Here is a 19,674-nt window from a genome sequence, read left to right as displayed (position 1 = left end):
TTAGGCCTCAGTCTTTAGCAGGCCTCAAAGGATGTGACATAGATTGGAGCGGACAGGCATCACCTGACTTAAGCAGCCAAGGAGGTATTTCATATCATCTGACATCATCAAGAAGTGTCAAGGGGTATAATAACAGAGGGAGGAGGAGTTTCTGTCTCTTTTGGTCCCTGCTCCTGACCTGAGAGGATCCTGCTGCCCTGACTCCTGAGATTAGGCTGTCCATGCTGGTGTTTATCTAGGGAGGTGAACATTTTGTTGTTAATTTCTCTCTCTCTTGCTGGAAGGTTTCTCGGGAAGAGTTTTTGGGAGGTTTTCTGGGATTTGGGTAGTTGGAATCTGGGTTATTAACTGGGAGACTTGGTGGAGGTGTTGTTATTTTTTTTCAGTATCTGTAATATCATGTTCTGCTTTAAGTTTTCTTCTTTTCTGTGTAAATATAAAAACCTCACCATTTCAAAGCTTCATTTCTGGGTTTTTTTTCCTTCACTCCTTTTCCCTGGGGGGGGGGGGGGGGGGGGCGGCTTTCACTTTGTATTAGGTAGTTGGCATTTTGCCAGCTCAAACCATAACATAACTTTGGTACCGGACTCAGATCTGACCAAGGACATTGGGAAATTTCTCAGGAGCTTGGCTGTGTTCCCGGGGATTATTTGGTAAACTATGGTCAAGATTATCTCGTGTTTTCAGAACAAGTTGAACATTGAAAGCAAAACAAAATGGGAAACAAAATGGTAATAGGTCTTTTGTTAATACGTTTTTTAGTTATAACTGTCAGTTTGCCTGTGTTAGTGCTTATACTATTTCTGTTGGTAAGAGCTACCCTGCCTACTAATGAAACTTCATCTTCATTTGACTTTGGCTTTGCTTTTTTTCTCCAATATCTGCCTAATATTGACATAGAAGGTTTTATAGCAGGAACATACACAGTTTTTTGGGAGCTCTTATTTGATATTTTCGATGGCGATCGTGGGATTAGTGAAAATCATAGAAAAATTGATAAGTTTGAAAAAGGTGGTGTTATGCTGGTTGTCTTGGCACAAGACAAAACAAGCTTCAAAACAGGTTTTAAAAAGAACCTTATTGGGAAGTCCCTTGAAGAAGCCACTACCTGGGTGGCAGGGAACATGGACTAACCTGGGCATGTTAATAGGGCGTTTGGCACCTCCTGTTACCTGGCAATTTACCCCAGAGGAGGTGCTCGACCCTAACAAGCTGGCACATTGCTTGAAGGAAGGATGCCTTGCTTATTCTGACCCAAACCACCAGCTGCTTGCCTTCTATTGGGGTTTGGCCTATGCCTACCAATCTGCAATAGAGCACTGCCAAAAGGTTACGGGGGAGGCCGCAGGGGCTCAGATTATGGAGAACACTAAAGACACTCTAAGATGGGTACCCAGACCAATCAACATAAAGCTGTTATTGCTTCTGTAGTGAAAAAGAAGTCATGGATAAGGAAGTCAGAAGGAGCAACAGTAGGAGAAGGAGCAACAGTAGGAACTGGTGAGGGGACAAGTACAAGTTTTTTGACAGATGACACAGGTGCAGGAACTTCAACAGAGGGGGCCAAACAATTACCAGGAAAACAGGAACAGCCAGGGGAAATTAGACAGGAGACCATAATATCCAGATCACTGACCCCAGCAGAACTTCGGGACATACGGAACGAGTGCCTGGTGAACGAGTTCTTACCTAGCTGCTCCAATGCCGAGATGGAGGAGCTGAGGCTTACGTGTTGAATGGTCAAGAAGCACAACACCTGGGCACTATTGCCAGAGATGATAAAATCGAAAAGGAGATTGCAAAGGCACAGGGCAATTGCAATTTGTTCATACGACTTTTTGGAGGTGTGACTGGAGCATACTCATATAGGGAGTCTTTAAAGAGTTCCCCAAGAAAGTGGACAACTACGGATGAAGCCAGCCAATACCTACAGGAATTGGCACTGTTAGAACTTCTTTATGGTGAACCGCTCGAAGGACTTGTTACCACTTATCCAGAGCATGTCCCTTGCACAGTGCCCATGTGGAAAAAAATAATGCAAGGATGTCCTCCATCATTGGTCAGTTGCACATTAACAGTTCTTTCTCAAAATAGTGACCATGTACCCCGAACGGTGGGCGATATGTGCGGTTGGTTATGGACAATAGGAGAGGGTCATGATGCTCTACGGGCCAATCTTTCAGACTCTAGGGACAGCTCTAAGTCTCGTGACTGACAAGTCACTGAGAGAAAGGTGTCCTATGAGGACTCTGACAAAGACAAAACTGAGGAAAGGCCACGGTCTCGATCTTGGTCTTGTTCGCAGTCACCTCATACTGCACACAGGAAAAAGGAAAGCCCTAAGAGTAAATCATGTAGTGAATGTAATTGGGTGTGGTCTAGTCTACGTGAACTGGGAGAAGACATGAAGAAGTGGGACAGTAAACCCACCTCTAAGCTTGGAGCCCAGTTACAAAAATTAATACAAAAGTTAGCTGGTAAAAAAGCTGTCCACATAGTTGAGGCAAAGACCCCAGAAAAGAAACATCGGTCTCCGAGACGCACAAGAACCAACTCCCTCAACTCTGATGGAGGAGCCTCTGGCAGAACATCGCTGAAGTCAGATAGTGAATACTCTGACCGGGAACAGCAATAGAGGGGCCCTGCCTCCGGCCAGGACGAGGAAAGGGACAACCGAGTCTTTTGGACTGTGTGGATTCGGTGGCCTGGCACATCTGACCCACAAAAATATCGAGCTTTGGTAGATACAGGTGCACAATGTACATTGATGCCATCGAGGCATAAAAGCACAGAGCCCATCTGGATCTCTGAAGTAACAGGAGGAAGCCAAGAATTATCAGTGGTAGAGGCCGAAGTGAGTTTAACAGGAGACAAATGGGAAAAGCCTCCCATTGTGACTGGCCCAGAGGCCCCTTGCATTCTTGGCATGGACTACCTCAAAAGAGGATACAACAAAGATCCAAAGGGCTATCGATGGGCTTTTGGTGTGGCCGCAGTGGCTACAGAGAGACTTAAACAATTATCTGCCCTGCCTGGCCTTTCAGAAGATCCCTCTGTTGTGGGATTGTTGCAAGTCAAAGGCCAACAAGTGCCAATTGCCACCCGAACTGTGCATCGACGGCAATACCGAACAGAGACTCTGTGGTTCCCATCCATATGTTGATCCGAGAGTTGGAGAGCCAAGTGGTGGTCAGAAAAACCCACTCACCCTTCAATAGCCCCATCTGGCCTGTACGTAAGTGTAATGGTTTGACCCATGGCTTCCTCAGTAACCATTGTATCTAAGGAAGTTACAAGTATTCCACACGTGTCTTCCACGTAGCAGTGGGGGAGTGGTTGTTCTTCCTTCCCTTCCTTGGCTGAGGAGCTGGAGGGAGGTGGTTGAAGCCTGGTCCCTCCGGTGCCTGGTGTTTCTCCTGTCCTGGGTGAGATTGTTTCATTCTTGTTCCCCTTCCTTGAGGTTTTTAATTGTGTTTCTTTTGATTCATTCGGTTTCTTTGGGTTGGGTTGGTGTCTTCCCTATTTCCCAGCTAATCAATCCCCTTTTCTCCCTTCCCCTCTCCCCTGGGAGGTGGGATCCTATGTGTTGTGTATACAGTGTGGTTTGTAAATGTTAGTAAATATAATTTATTCTTTTTATTCAGTTCAGTTTCTTTAGAGTGCGTTTCTTTTCAGTTTTTTTTCTTTCCTTTGCTGGGAAGGTTCTGGGGGGGAGAAGGGGGGCCAGTCCAGGGTTGGCAACAGCTAGGCCAAACCTGCGACATGAAGTCTCATGGAGAATGGAGATTTACTGTGGACTATCGGGGTTTGAATGAAGTTACCCCACCACTGAGTGCCAGACATGCTGGAGCTCCAGTATGAGCTGGAGTCCAAGGCAGCGAAGTGGTATGCCACTACTGATGTTGGAAATGCGTTCTTCTCCATTCCCCTGGCAGCAGAGTGCAGGCCACAGTTTGCTTTTACATGCAGGGGTGTTGCCTCCCCTGATTTTGGTGGGTCTGAAGGACCACCCCACAAGTTTCGTTTTCACCTTAAAAGTACATGTTTCCAGCCTCAGCCTATTGGAGTCAGACTTTCGTACCTGGGGCGGGGTCACTTAAGGTGATATATACCTGTATTTTTCAATAAACCTTGGCTCTTGCTTGGACATCATACTGGTGTGTGCGGTCTCACTAGTGCCTGGTCTGCAACATTTGGCGGACCCCAACGTGTTTGAGGACATGAAAGCCACCTGCAGACCTGCCTAGAACCTTAAGGAGTGGCCCCCGAGAGCTGCTGTGCCCCAATTTTTTGGGTGTTTTCTGGAGAAGCCTCCGAGAGCTTCTGTCTCCTGTAAACTCAGGAGTTTTTTCATAGTGGCCTTGAGAACTGCTGGAAGAACGTGGACTGAAAGAACCACGACCTTCAAACTGGTGAGTTAAAGAAACATGGGGAATTCCAAATCGACTAAGACAAACTTATTGCTTGATAAATTTGAAAAACTAGCTCGTGTTACAAAAACAAACATTGAAAAACAAGCATTACAAAAATTTTTGGACTGGTGCCTTAGTCAGGGGAATTTAACCGATGCCAGCTCCACGTTTTCCATAGAATTATGGGACAATATTGGGGTAGATTTGTGGAATTTAGCGCAAACTGCCCCCAAAGACCTTTTGCCACTTATTCCGTCATATATAGCTATAAAGAAAATGCTGTTAGAGGTGGAGCGAGCCCGTAAAAACCTCGAACTACCTGAGAAAAGGGAAAAAAGTTCCCTTCTGCAGAGCGGTTTCTCCCCTGAGCACCCTTCTGCACCGCCATGGGCGCTGCCACCTGCGGGACCCCCGCCGCAGCACCCCTCTGCCACACCGCTGCCGCCCGTGCCACCGGTCAGACCCCCACTGCCGTTCCCTTCGGCATCACCACCGCCCTATCCGCAAGCGGGGAGCCCGGAGCTGAACTGCGGAGCCAGCGCTGTGCCATTACATGCGGAGCCGCCCGCCCCCGCTCCGGAAAAACCATGGAATCAAAGCTTTTCCACGCCGTTCGTCTCCGAACAAAGTACAGATATTCAACAGTACCAAGAAGTCGTCTTTGCACCGCCTTATAACTACCAATAAGCAGCCTATGCACAGCAAATGAGCCCAGAGCCCACCTTTTACCTGCCTGGGCCGGCCACCGCGACAAGAGAAGCGGACGGACCTCAGCAGCAACCCTGGAACTCCACGAGACACGCCACAGAAAACATCCAGCCATTCCAAACCATGAGTGACTTTTATTTATATCCTGAGTCCGAGAAAACGTGATGGGGGGTGCCCTCAGCCGAAAGAGATATGGGGGAAAGGGAACAAGCCCCGTGGAAAAGCTTTACCCCTGTCCATCCACCTTCGGTGCCGCCGCCGCCACCGCCGGCAATGCCCTGTGGGTACCTCGGGGCTGGAGCCGTTCCTCTACCGTGCTCCCCACCACCCCGCGGGTACGCCAGAGTCGTTCCATTACGGCAGGAGACTGCCACGAGAGACATTCCAACAGGGCTACAGCCGTCCGCCATAACCGCGTGGCCACGAAAACAAAGAGACCATGTGATTGAAAAGCCCACGAAATCAAACAGAGTTTGCGCGCGCTTACCACGAGGCGCCAGGACCGCCCAACCCCCCTCCCTACTGCCTGCCAATAGAGGCGCATGCGCGAGGCGCGGGTCCCCTGCAGCCCGCAGGGACCGAGGTCGGTCCCATGTCAGCCCGACGGGAGGAATTAGCCCGCCCCTGGGGCGGATCAGTTCCCGGGCCACCCCCACCACCTCCTGCATGGATGGATACGCCCATCGACTGCGTCATGGAGAGGGGAGAGGCTCCCCCCCAGTATAGCGGAGCCAGCGGAGCTCCCCCTGTGCATCCCATCCACTGTGTGCCATCCACAGCGCATGCGTCCCGGGAACGAGTTCCCACAGCGCCGGGCGCGCAGGACACAAGCTCTGCAGCGCTGGCGGGGACCCCCTCCCCAATAGCCGCGCGCTGCCCGCAGCCGCCGACACCGGCACCGGAACCCCCCGTGCCGGTAGGGACTTCCCCTGCGCCGGCAACCTGGTACCTGAAGCCTCCATCACCGACAGCCACACCCACCGGCTGCATCCCGGAATGGAAAGCAACATGACAGCCGTTTAAAAGCACGGCACCGAAAGAAAAAGAAGTCTCTGTTTGGGACATGATGGGGGGAGCCGGGAATCGTGATGTAGTAAAAAAGGGATTTGAAAGATCCAAGAATGCTGCCCTAGCTGCTTTTTCTAACCGTCCTAGAACAGGGAAGCCTCTGGTAACTCAAAAAAACATTTCAGAAGCTTTCACAGCTATTGTCAAGCCAGATGAAAAGCATCTAGCCACCATGATACAAAGGGCAGTTAAATCCAGAGAGTATCTAAGTGTATCTCTTGCATTTGTAACTTGTCGTGTTGCTGTTACTAATCAAAATGTATGGATAATGCTTTCTCAACAGGCAAATCTGGAAAATTTCTGCTCAGATAACATAGTTAAAGCAGGAGAACCAAACAAAGTGTGCCTTATAGGAATACCTTATCATAATATCAAAGATTTCATTCCTTTTGGTATTGAAGAAGCAAAAGCTTCCTATCCTAGTACTGGAGAAACCATAGCAGATATCATATGGCAATTGAATACTTCCTTAGAGAGAGATCCGCAAGAGCTAAGGTTAGTAGGAGCTCTCCCTGGAAATGAGTCATGTGTTGAATTTCACCCTGTGCATTCTAGTGTATGAGAATGGTCAAACAAACACTGGTCACAGCAATATTTTCCTGTGAGAAGCACAAATGTCACTCCTCATAATAAGAGTTACACCAATAGCAGTTGGTGTTGGAATGTTGTTGGTTCACAAAATACAAGTTACCCAAAACCAAGAGTGGTTCACACCAAAGGCAACCAGAGAAGAGCATTGCCTCCTGGATATTTCTTAATTTGTGGTAATAGAGCATGGCCTGGAATACCTGCCCAAGTAAAAAGTGGACCTTGTTATTTAGGCAAGCTGACCAAATTTACACAACCAATACAAGAGCATGTTAAGTGGTCTAGTCCTCAAGCTGAGGAAAACACCATAGAACATTGGAGTGATACAGGAAATTTGATAGCATCAGTGTTTTCCCCAGTTGGTGTAGACAGAGCATTACGTTTAGTACGAATGCTTAACTACTGGGTGCAGGAACAACTAAACATCATTGCCAAAATGCTTAATGATTTCTCAACAGATGCTAATAAGATAGAACAAGCAGTATTACAAAATAGAGAAGCCCTAAGATTTTTGCTGATGATTCATGGTTATCAATGTGATGAGTTTAAAGGGATATGTTCCACAGAATTAAGCAAACACTCCAAAGAAGCCCATGATAAAATACAAGCAGTGAAAAATAATTCTGACAAGCTAACAGTTAACATTTCTCCTTTAAAGAAATGGGTTCATTCCCTGAGCCTAATCAGTTGGCAAGAAGCAGTGCTAATACAAGGAATATTAATTCTGGTTGCTATTATGATTTGTTTGATTGCTCTTATTTGCAGAACTAGTCATTAACTGTCCAATCAAACAAGAACAGTCCAGTTCAAGAGCATGTTGTTTAGCCTGTATCTCCAAGTTACAAACAAATCCTAAAAGCTGAAAGTTTGAAATTCTGTTAATTTTCAGTTAAAGTGCAGTTTTGAGCTTATTGCACTGCCAAGTTGCCCAGCAGGCTGTAAGGGTAAAGACACCTGTCCCCTCAGCTGCTGAACATTTTCTGCAGAGTGTAAGTGGTTATGTTTAGCCTTTGTGAATTTTCTCTGTGAATTCACACTTGTTTACTGCTTTACCAAGAGTGTATAAAGTGACTGAAAATCAAAGCTTCATTCTCAAACCTCTGTAGTGGCCACACAGAAGTTTTGAGAGTTGACCTTGAACTATAGCATAAGGAGATTTAGCTCAGCTGGACTGAACTTGCTTCTTTGCTAAGTGAAGTCACTCCGCACTCTTGAACACTTTGCACAAAATTTAATAAAATTTGTAGTTTTGTTTACAGTGGTTTGTGTGGTGACGACTGCACAAAAAGGACCATAACCTCACATGTGAGAGAAAAGTTCCTTGTTTTGCTCTAGTTGTAAATTTTCAAATTCCAAACATACATGTTTTAGTCATGTATCGATTTGTGTTAGTTTACAAAGATAACTGTACCTCCTTCCAAAGGTCTATTTTGAAAAGAGAGGGGGAGGTAGGGATGTGTAACCCACAAAATACCTTGTTAAAGTCTTGAATTAGCAAAATCTAAGATCTTCAAAATGTTTTTCTCAATTTTCAATTTTTCAGCCTTTCAGTTCAAGTTGCAATATGCATAAGTATGGGTAGTATCCTGATGGTAACAATTTCCCCATTGGATAAGTAGCTAAGATTTGGAATTGCAGTGTTATGTGTATTATGTTCTTTGCATTTTTTGCTTTGTTCTTTGAAACAAAAGGGGGAGATGTTGCCGCCCCTGATTTTGGTGGGTCTGAAGGACCACCCCACAAGTTTCGTTTTCACCTTAAAAGTACATGTTTCCAGCCTCAGCCTATTGGAGTCAGACCTTCGTATCTGGCGCGAGGTCACTTAAGGTGATATATACCTGTATTTTTCAATAAACCTTGGATCTTGCTTGGACATCATATTGGTGTGTGCGGTCTCACTAGTGCCTGGTCTGCAACAGAGGGGCGTGCAGTACACCTGGAACCGAATGCCCCAGGGGTGGAAGCATAGTTCCACCATTTGCCATGGACTAATTCAGGCTACACTAGAGAAGGGTGAGACCCCAGAACACCTGCAATACATTGATGATATTACTGTATGGGGGGGCACAGCAGAGGAAGTTTTTGAAAAAGGAGAAATTCAAATTCTCCTTAGAGCTGGTCTTGCCATCAGAAAGAGCAAGGTCAAGGGACCAGCCAAAGAGATCCCGTTGCTGGGGGTGAAGTGGCAAGATGGATGACAAAAGATCCCAACAGAAGTCATCAACAAGATTGTAGCAATGGCTTCACCAACTAACAAGAAGGAAACACAAGCTTTCCTGGGGGCCATAGGTTTCTGGAGGATGCATATCCCAGGATACAGCCAAATTCTAAGCCCACTTTACCTAGTGACTTGCAAGAAGAACAAGTTCCAATGGGGCCCTAAACAGCAGCAAGCTTTTAAACAGATTAAGCAACAAATTGCACATGCTGTGGCCCTTGGACCAGTCAGGACGGGACCAGACGTGAAAAATGTACTTTATTCTGCTGCTGGAAACAATGGTCCTTCCTGGTGCCTCTGGCAAAAGGTGCCTGGTGAAGCCTGGGGCCGACCACTTGGATTCTGGAGTCGCAGCTACAGAGAATGTGAAGCCAACTACACCCCTACAGAGAAAGAGATCCTAGCAGCTTATGAAGGGATACAAGCAGCCTCAGAGGTAATTGGCACAGAAGCACAGCTTCTCCTAGCACCTCAACTACCAGTGTTGAACTGGATGTTTAAAAGGAAGGTGCCCTCCACACATCATGCCACTGATACCACATGGAGCAAGTGGATTGCTCTGATTACACAGTGTGCTCGAATTGGAAAACCAAGTCACCCTGGAATCCATGAGATCATAACAAATTGGGCTTAAGGTGAGAATTTCAGTCTGGCAGATGAGGAGGAGGGAGAACAGGTGAACTCAGCCGAGGAAGCCCCACCATACAACCAGTTGCCTGAAGAAAAAACACGTTACGCCCTTTTCACTGATGGTTCTTGTCGCATTGTAGGGAAAACCCGAAGGTGGAAAGCAGCTGTTTGGAGTCCCACTCGACAAGTAGCAGAGGCTATTAAGGGGGAGGGTGAATCAAGTCAATTTGCAGAGCTCAAAGCCGTTCAATTGGCCCTGGACATTGCTGAACAAGAGAAGTGGCCAAGGCTTTACCTCTACACTGACTCGTGGATGATAGCAAATGCCCTCTGGGGATGGCTGAACCGATGGAGGAAGACCAATTGGAGACATGGAGGGAAACCCATCTGGACTGCTGATATATGGCAAGACATCGCCAACCGAACAGAGAACTTGACTGTGAAAATTCACCATGTGGATCCCATGTGCACAAAAATCGAGCTAATGAGGAACATTACAACAACAAACAGGCAGACCGAGGTGCCCAAGTTAAAGTGTCACAGGTAGATCTGGACTGGCAACACAAGGGAGAATTGTTCCTGGCTCAATGGGTCCATGACACCTCAGGCCATCAAGGCAGAGATGCCACCTATAGGTGGGTGTTGCAGACCACGCTCTAGTGAGATCGCACACACCAATATGATGTTCAAGCAAATCCCAAGTTTATTCAAAAACACAGGTATATATGACTTCAAGTGACCCCGCCTCAGGTGCGGTGGTCTGACTCCAATTGGTTGAGGCTGGAAACATGTCCTTTTAAGGTGAAAATGAAACTTGTAAGGTGGTCATTCAGACCCACCAAAATCAGGGGCTGCAACAGGTGGGCATGAGACTGAGGGGTGGATTTAACCATGGACACTATTTCCCAGGTTATCCACGACTGTGAGACATGTACCGCCATTTAACAAGCCAAGAGAGTGAAGCCCATGTGGTATGGTGGGCGGTGGGACAAGTATAGATATGGTGAGGCTTGGCAAGTTGATTATATCACACTGCCACAGACTTGCCAAGGTAAGCACTATGTGCTTACTATGGTGGAGGCAACTACAGGTTGGTTGGAGACATACCCGGTGCCTTTATGCCACTGCCCAAAACACCATTCTGGGTCTTGAAAAGCAAGTATTGTGGCAACATGGTACTCCAGAGCAAATTGAGTCAGACAATGGGACTCATTTTAAGAATAGTCTGATTACCACCTGGGCAAAAGAGCATGGCATTGAATAGGTGTACCATATCCCATACCATGCAGCAGCTACTGGAAAGGTTGAGCAGTGTAATGGACTATTGAAAACCACTCTGAAAGCATTGGGTGGGGGGACTTTCAAGAATTGGGATAAGCATCTAGCGAAGGCTACGTGGTTAGTCAACACTAGGGGTTCTGTTAACCAAACTGGTCCTGCCCAGTCAGAGTCCCTTCACATTGTGGATGGAGACAGGGCTCCTGTCATCCGCTTGAGAGGTATGCTGGGTAAAGCAGTCTGGGTTAATCCTACCTCAAACAAAAGCAAACCCATCCATGGGATTGTTTTTGCTCAGGGACCAGGATGCACTTGGTGAGTAATGAGAGAAGATGGGACAACCCAGTGTGTGCCTCAAGGAGATTTAACCTTGGGGAAAAATTAACTTGCTTTCTGAGTTGTGTGTTGCAGGACATGAACCATCAAGTGAAGAAGACCTGAGCTGAACCAGTGTTGGTGTCCAGTGATGAACTGCTTTTCCAGCCCAACGTTTCTACCCCATCCTAATGGACTATTGCCTACAACACGGAGGGGTGGAAGACAGCTCCGAAAAAGAACAAGGACTGTTTAAGCGTGGGAAATAAAATGATATGGGATATGGGCTTTTAACATCATATGATATGAAATAAAGGGTGGAGGTTGAGGTAGTTTGGGCTTTAGTTTCAGTATAGGTCCCATTTAGGCCTCAGTCTTTAGCAGGCCTCAAAGGATGTGACATAGATTGGAGCGGACAGGCATCACCTGACTTAAGCAGCCAAGGAGGTATTTCATATCATCTGACATCATCAAGAAGTGTCAAGGGGTATAATAACAGAGGGAGGAGGAGTTTCTGTCTCTTTTGGTCCCTGCTCCTGACCTGAGAGGATCCTGCTGCCCTGACTCCTGAGATTAGGCTGTCCATGCTGGTGTTTATCTAGGGAGGTGAACATTTTGTTGTTAATTTCTCTCTCTCTTGCTGGAAGGTTTCTCAGGAAGAGTTTTTGGGAGGTTTTCTGGGATTTGGGTGGTTAGAATCTGGGTTATTAACTGGGCGACTCGGTGGAGGTGTTGTTATTCCTTTTCAATATGTGTTATATCATATTCTGCTTTAAATTTTCTTCTTTTCTGTGTAAATATAAAATCCTTGCCATTTCAAAGCTTCATTTTTGGTGGTTTTTTTCCTTCACTCCTTTTCCCTGGGAGGGGCCCCTTTGACTCTGTATTAGGCAGTTGGCATTTTGCCAACTCAAACCATAACAATAATCAACCAATATTTGTACAAGTTCTCTGCATGCAAACAATCACTTCAAGTTAGGGAAAGATATTTTTACAATGTTTTGGAAATCCTTAGACAACACATTAAATATAGCACAGCTGTTTCAAAGTGGGCTTCTATCTGAAAATATTTAGCCCCTTGTTTGGAAAGGGCTCCCCGCTCTCCACCTCTACTTTGCTCTCATGAAACCCCACCTGGAGCACTGCATCCAGGTCTGGAGTCCTCAGCACAGGAAAGATGTGGACCTCTTATAGCAGGTCCAGAGTAGGCCATAAAGATGATCAGAGGGCTGAAGCACCTCTCTTATGAAGACAGGCTGAGAGAGAGCTGGGGCTGGTTAGCCTGGAGAAGAAAAGGCTCTGGGGAGACTTTAGAGCACCTTCCAGTGCCTAAAGTGGGCCTATAAAAAAAGAGAGTGATTTGTTACATGGACAGAGAGTGACAGGACAAGGGGGAACAATTTTGAACGCAAAGAGGGGAGATTTAGATTAGATATTAGGAAAAAATTCTTCCCTGGGAGGGTGGTGAGGCCCATACACAGGTTGCCCAGAGAACCTGTGGTTGCCCCATCCTTGGAAGTGTTCAAGGCCAGGTTGGATGGGGCTTGGAGCAACCTGGTCTAGTGGAAGCTGTCCCTGCAATGGCAAGGGGTGGAATGAGCTTTAAGGTCCCTTCCAACCTAAACCATTCGGGGATTCAATGAAAAGCAGAAGAAAAATTATTAATCACTGCTGGAGACTGTTCAGCCTAAGATTAATAAATGAAACTCTGCAAACAATTTACACACCAATACAGAGCCAAGAATTTGTTAGCAGGCCAGTTTGACAGCTGATATGTGACAAATCCAACAGCTTCTCAGCATAACTTTCAGAATTCTCTAGATACCAACTGGTTCTCAGGCATATACATACCATCGACAATCAGAGTGATATCTGTAAACTGGTCCTGTTCACGTTGTTCATTTAGCCTAGCCAAAATAACTTTATAGTGTTCAGGGAATTCCTGGATACATTCCATCATTTCTTCGGCTTCCATGGCAAAAGGATTAGTCTGCAAAAGATGTGATAAGACAGTAAGAATACTGTGCCACTTAGAAAGTACTATGCACAGTCAGGTTAGTATACAAACATGAACTAACTAGCACTTTTCAGGGACTACAAAACCAATAGAAACACCAAACTGCCTTGGTAACAGGTTTAGCTGATTTTAGCTGAGAGGTAGGAAACATTAGGGTTAATGAAGTATGGCTTTATTTTATACACATGAGAAAACAGTCAAAGTGGGTAAGTGCATTTCTTTATTCTACAGATTCTGCAGGGAGCTACTCCCTCAAAGCAAATACTGCAGGGATGTAACATCTCCACTGCTATTTCACATTTTGGCAGCATAATGTCAGAATCTTTATAAAGCTACTTTTTGCTATTCTACCAATCCCCTTAGTGAAAGAATGGTTCTGAAAATTTTCATACTTGTTACCTTTTTTTTCCTAGTAAACACAAGATGTTTACTTCCTTTAAATCATCACCATGGCTAGGGTCCATGAACAAAGATTTTTGGGAAGGGCTCTACCCACGTGAGTGTGTCCTTTGAGCCTGCGCAGTGGATTTTTTAGGTGAGGCACAGCGTGTGCAAAACTGGCCCCACCCTTTAACTCCTAAGGTTCATCTGCCATGGCCGAACGAGCTTGGATGGTGACACTGAAGTCCTCAGGACTAGAACCTACAGCACACGGTATTTCCAGGAGGTCTCCCATCCAACTACTAACTGGGCCTGACCCTGCTTACCCTCTGAGATCTGACAAGATTGGGTGTCAGGGTGGCATCTAACTGCCTTTTTACTTCCTTTAAATAAGGATGCAATAAAACAGCACTTTTCAGCTTTTGGGTACACAGGAGTTGCCAGAGATTTAACGTGCTGTCACACCCAAGAGCAAAGAGCTTATTCACCCAGCCTTCTTACACTTCTCCTCCTACAAGGTGAAATATTCTTTGTAAACCTTTTAAAAAGAGACATTTATGCTTGTAATCTCATGGCTATTCCTCCTTTACTTATACAACAAACATAGCTGGGGGTGGGAGTTGCAAAGATCCTCAGACCTGAAAAGGTTTAGCAGAAGTCTGTGCCTGCTGATGCAAAAGAATCACAAATTAACTCTGGGCAAAATGACTTCGGATCTGTGCAGCAGCACTCATCTTCAACTTCCACATTCACATGGCTCTCCCATCGAGAGTACCACAGACAAAGCAAAGACATTTCAAAGTCACATTAATGCAGAAACTTTGCTTTCGTAGTCTAACTCACTTTAAAGAACATATGGTTTCTGAGAGAAGATGGTCATTAGGCTTAAATGAGTCTTATAGTGAAGGGTACGTCTCAAATTCCTTTACTGTTATACCTAGTATGGACAAAAGGAAAAAAGTCAAGAGAGCAGCTAGTATCAAGCCGAACATTGAATATAGAAATGGAAAATTCTGGTGTGGCAAAGAAGCAGTTTTCTTTAGTGCTGGAAGAAACTAGATAGCAGATGCTCCCTAACTTATGCAGATCTTCTGTATGTGATTGGAACTGGAAAGTCCTGAGCTTATGCCACCATGCTTGCTAACTCCCCTGTGCAGCTGTATAAATTCTACCTTGCTTCCAACAAACACATATGGAAGAATAATTACCTGGTTATGATAAAAGCAAAGTTATTGGTTTATGACTAACACATCATGTAAAGGAAACTGTGGAATTCCTATTTTTAGCAAAAAACACACTCTGCCTTGCATCTCAGAAAAACTGTCCCATGAAGAAATCATTTTGCCAAGAGATGGAAAAAAGAAGAGCAGAAGCAACTACTTATGGAAGTCTAGTTCTATCTGCTATCACTACTTTGCCAGGCAGATGCTGAAATACATATCAGGATCTCATAAGGGCAAGGGAGAAAGTGAGGTTGAAGGAAGAGAATGCTGCTGCCTTCACCTCATCAGAAATGATAGGTCTAAGACAGATGATCAGCATCTTTCTTCCATCCATCATTCCATAGTCTCATGTGGAAAGTTGTTAGCCATTTTACTTCACTATTTAATTTTTCTTGCCCATTTTGACACACTGTACAAGGATATATGACTTGCAGTTAAAAATGTAATTCCTAAAAGTTAAACCAAACAAAATTTCAACTTCAAATCTCATTATTTCCACCTATCCAGAATTTACTTCCAAATTACATGTTTGTAGGGAGATCTTACACCTCCCCAAATAACAGAGCAAGTCCCTCCAATCTAAGAAATTTTTAAAAGTTTCAGTCTCTCAGAACATCAAAAATCACAAATAAAATCCCAACAACTTATGATAGGTAATTTATTGTCGTGAATTAACACAAATCTAGTAAAAAAGTGTGAATTTATCACACATCTAAATACAGTTGCAGCATCCATTGAGTCTTCTCATTTTAAACTCTCTGATATTGCAGAAGAAAGCCCAAGAGAACACCACATGCTCAATGAAAGCATAACTACTTTGGAGCAAAAAGGGAAATGCACAGTCCTCACAGAAAAAACAAGAAGCCAAGGAAGACAGACAGAAGCGATCGAAGTTGACAGGCCCATATATGAAAACTGGATTAAAGCAGTTATTTATCTGGATTTTTCAGCACCCCAGTTGACTACTGATGTAACCTTATTAACTTTTGACACTAGATACATCCCACACAATGTGCATGGAATTAGCAAATCTGTTCTTATAAATCTACCTCAAAGAAGCCATCTTATTATTTCCACACTCCTGGACTTCAACAGGAACTCCTCTTATTTCAGGCACAAGATATTTGTTTTCTTTGTCTGCATGGATCATACACAAACGCAGGCAGGCAGAGCAGGCAACACAGAATAGCAGACTGAGCACTGGCTAAACCACTGCCATCTCATTGTAGCCACGTCAGGAAAGGAGAACGAGGGGTGTTTGGTGAGTAACAGCAGCAGTTGCTTCAAGACAACACAGATATGAGAACTACTTGTGCAATTTTCTATGTATTTTTCTTCAAAAATAACAGCCACAGAGCAAGGACGTGAGCCAGCCCCTCAGTTCCCTCTCAATCGCATACAAGGCCTCGCTTTCTCTGAAGCGACCCAGGCACTCATGACGAGTAGGGCAGGGCAGAAGCTGGGTGTCAAGGGGCACGAGAGACCTCCCGTTGTCCATAGCGGCTGCGAGGCGGAACTGCGACCTGCCGCAAAAACCCCTTGTAGTTCCCACCGACTCGAGTCTCCGTGGAGCTCTCGAAAGCGAGGCAGAGGCCCAACTCCGTCAAAGCCCCTCATAGCCCCGCGCGCCACCTTGGAGCTCCAGCTCGCGCATCCCGTAGTCAGCCACAGTCCCGCTGGCGGGCGCTGACAGTAATCAACGCGAACCCCGCCAATCGTAGGGCAGCGGCACAGCCCACCCCAGGCGGAGAAGCAAATGAGCACCCGCCGAGTCCCAGGAGCGGCAGAAGACGGAAGGCCTAGCCAGTGCCGAGTGCCTGCCGGGCGCGGGCGGTCCGAGAGGGGTGTGGGGAACCGCCGGCAGGTGCGAGTATCCCACGAGAGCACCCCCGCGAAGGGGACCCGACCGGTGTCGGCCCGAACCATACGTTTAGCAACACCGCCACCTCATTAGTCGTTATTACGTCATCAAAGCGCGCATTAAATAGATTTCTTTTTCAATTCCCGGCCGGATTGCGCCCTGGAGGCAGTTCTGCTAAGTAACTCACCGCGAGAAGCCCCTCACCCTGCCACGCTCTCTGCCGTTACGGCTTCCTGCTTCCCAGCACGTTGAAAAGTGGGGTAGGCACCAGCCAATCGCTACTCGCACTCCCGGCCTGCACCGCGTGCGGAAGTGACGGTAGGGTCACCTTTCACATGACAGCATGCACAGGTGGGGGTGGGGGGTGCGGTTCGACTGCTCGGAGCATTCTGAGAGTTAGTCTGGGATGTGTGCCCACAGCGGGCGGGGAGCGGTCGTGGAGATGGGTGACGCCGCCGTGAAGAGCCGCAGCTGGGGCGGGCCTGGGAACGGGGCGGCAGGCGGGCTACTTCCCCCCAGCATTGGCATGTCGCCGTGTCGCTGGCTCTCTCCGCAGGGGAGCGGGCAGTGCCTGTGGGGGGTGGGGCAGCCGCGAGAACTGGCGGCTCCGACGGTCATTTCGTGCAGTCTCGGCTTTGAGCTGCGGCGGGAGCCCCGGCACCGTCGGGCGGCTATTCCGCCTGGCAGGATGGCTGTATGAGGGAGTGGCCTCGGCTGTTCCGCCCCTGGGAGGGACACGGCTGCTTTCTGAACATGAAAGAAACATGCAATTTAATTCATCATTAGGATAAGATTAAACACCGTCGTTTCTTCCCAGACTCAAAGTCTATACGTTTGCCAGTTCCATAAATGAGCCAACAAGTACGTGAAACTTACTTGTAACAAAGTGCTGGCAATATTTGACTGCCCTTACTGTGTTATGGAAATTACATGTGTTAACCACCATAACAGGGTTCAACTCTAGGTTTCTGCTAAATCAATAAGCCAAAAAGAGCTTCTTCTATGCCGTCCTTTTGATTAATAGCACTACAGCATAAGCTGAATGCTTCCAAAGAGGGACCACAAACAAAAAAATCCCTGGGCAGTTACACCCTGACAATCTCAATTCCCCACCCCTCATGCAACAGTTCAGACCAGTAGTAATATTAGGGTCTGGTGTCTTCTGGTTCTTCATTGGGTCCTTTCACTGTTTCTAGGCGGACCATTTCTTTTATCTCTAAGGTTGCAGTTTCTATTAATGGCTTGAACTGGCTCTGGGGCCTTCTTTTATTTAACCAGGTAAAAGTTCAACATACCTAGGTGAAAGCTCATGGCATGTGGCCTGAGGCTTCAGTAAATTTAGCTACTAATGCTAGGCACGTTATGTTAAGCAAGCTCTATATAAGTAGTATACCGAATTGCACAACTGTGAAATCAAAACAAATACATGGGTGCATTCTGACTGCTGAAGGCAAATGCATATGTTTGTTCTTCTAGATGTGGTTTGGAAAGTTATGTTACTGTATTTTGTGCAAGTGACTATGTTACTTAATGTGATCTGCCAAAATGGAACAGGTCTTAAGGGAGCTGAGTTGGAAAGATGCCCTCATTGATCTGCTGCTTGTCAAAAGAATGGATCTTGTGAGCGAAGTGGGGATAGGAGGCCGTCTTAGCCACAGCGACCAGGAGGCAACCGAGTTTAAAATCTCTGTCGACAGGAGGAAAAGTGCCAGCAAAACCTCAACTCTGGCCATGAGGAGAGCAGACTTCAGGCTGTTCAGGGAACTAGTGAGTGAGGTCCCCTGGAAAAATGTTTTTGCAGGTGCTGAGGTCCATCAGTGCTGGTCACTTTTCTAAAATCATCTCCTAAGGGCACAGGAGCAGCAATTCCCAAATGTCAGAAGTCAAGCAGGCGAGGCAGAAGGCCAGCTTGGCTGAGCAGGGATCTCCTTTTGGAAATAAGGCAAAAAAAGGAAGGTGCGTGACCAGTGAAAGCAAGGTCAGGTGCCGTGGGAAGAATACAGATATGTTGCTCCTTACTTGTGCTGGTTTAAAGGTAAACTGGCAGGAGAAACGAACTCAACACAAAAGAGATTATAAGACAGAGTTCTAATTTAATAACAATATTACAATAAATGCAATGGCACAAAGAGAAATTGGTTTTAACCCACAAAACCGAGAAGTATGACCCAGCACCCTGGGGTACAAACCCCATGTGGTTCCCCCAAGTCCAAAGTAAAAGGAAGCGAGAAACCTGTTGGTGCAGATGATGGTCCCAGTCTGGTCAAGAGTAATGGTCTCCTCCTGTCGAGGTTCTGATCCTCCTCTGGATCTGATGAGTGGTTCCCTGAGGTCTTCAAATCCCAAGATTATGTACCCTCCGGTCCAGGTGGGGAGCACCCAGTCCCTCCCCCAGGGCAGGGAGTTACACAATGGGTCATCTGACTCTGTGAGTCATGGGGTATTTTGGAATCATTGATGGCCCATTAGCAGACATGACACCTCAGCCTGAGTGTGAAGGTGCTAACGAACTCCCTTGAGGGGAGTTATCACAGCTCTTATCTCACAGGCTTCTTTCACACCCAGCTCACACCCTGAGGAGTTGGGTGTTCCCTGGGCTGCTGCAAATAGTCCATTGTTCTTGGGAAATGAATAGAGGGTGTGGAATACATAGCTTTGGTCACCCCCCCACAGTGATAACTGGTCCCACCTGCTGAACTAGGACATCACTGTAGGGAGAAAATTTATGCAGCCAAAGCTCGGTTGATGTTGGAGCTGCCAGAAATGTGGGGGACAATAAAAAGCTTTTTCAAATACAATAATGGCAATAGGTTGTAAAGAAATATCATTGGCCCATTCCAGGATGAGGATGGTCACCTCCCAAACAGGGACAGAGACAAGGCAGAGGTGTTTAACTCTTTCTTTGCCTCTGTCTTCAACATGGAGGATGGACCAAGGGGGTCCCAGTGCCCTGAGCTGGAGGACCATGTCTGCAA

The 19,674-nt window shown here is 46.4% G+C and overlaps 1 protein-coding gene across 8 annotated transcripts in view; it reads right to left on the bottom strand.

Annotated features, from left to right (window-relative positions):
* LOC139683021 (zinc finger protein 131-like) overlaps positions 1-16,978 on the bottom strand; it is a 54,074-nt gene extending 37,096 nt beyond the window's left edge. For 6 of the 8 annotated variants that reach the window (XM_071577724.1, XM_071577726.1, XM_071577731.1 and 3 more), the window contains exons 1-2: positions 16,887-16,978; positions 13,069-13,207 (exon numbers count right to left, since the gene is read on the bottom strand). In XM_071577724.1, coding sequence (XP_071433825.1) covers positions 13,069-13,192 — 124 coding nt within the window. In that variant the 5' untranslated portion in view covers positions 13,193-13,207; positions 16,887-16,978. Of the gene's footprint in view, positions 1-13,068; positions 13,208-15,887; positions 16,481-16,886 lie in introns of those variants that run through there. The other 2 variants (XM_071577729.1, XM_071577728.1) reach the window with 2 other exon arrangements.
* Between the last annotated feature and the right edge of the window lie 2,696 nt (positions 16,979-19,674).

This window comes from Pithys albifrons, chromosome 26 (assembly GCF_047495875.1).
Source record: "Pithys albifrons albifrons isolate INPA30051 chromosome 26, PitAlb_v1, whole genome shotgun sequence".
Lineage (NCBI taxonomy): Eukaryota > Metazoa > Chordata > Aves > Passeriformes > Thamnophilidae > Pithys > Pithys albifrons.
Note: the sequence above shows the minus strand (reverse complement) of the source record. Positions and strands in the feature narration are given on the sequence as shown.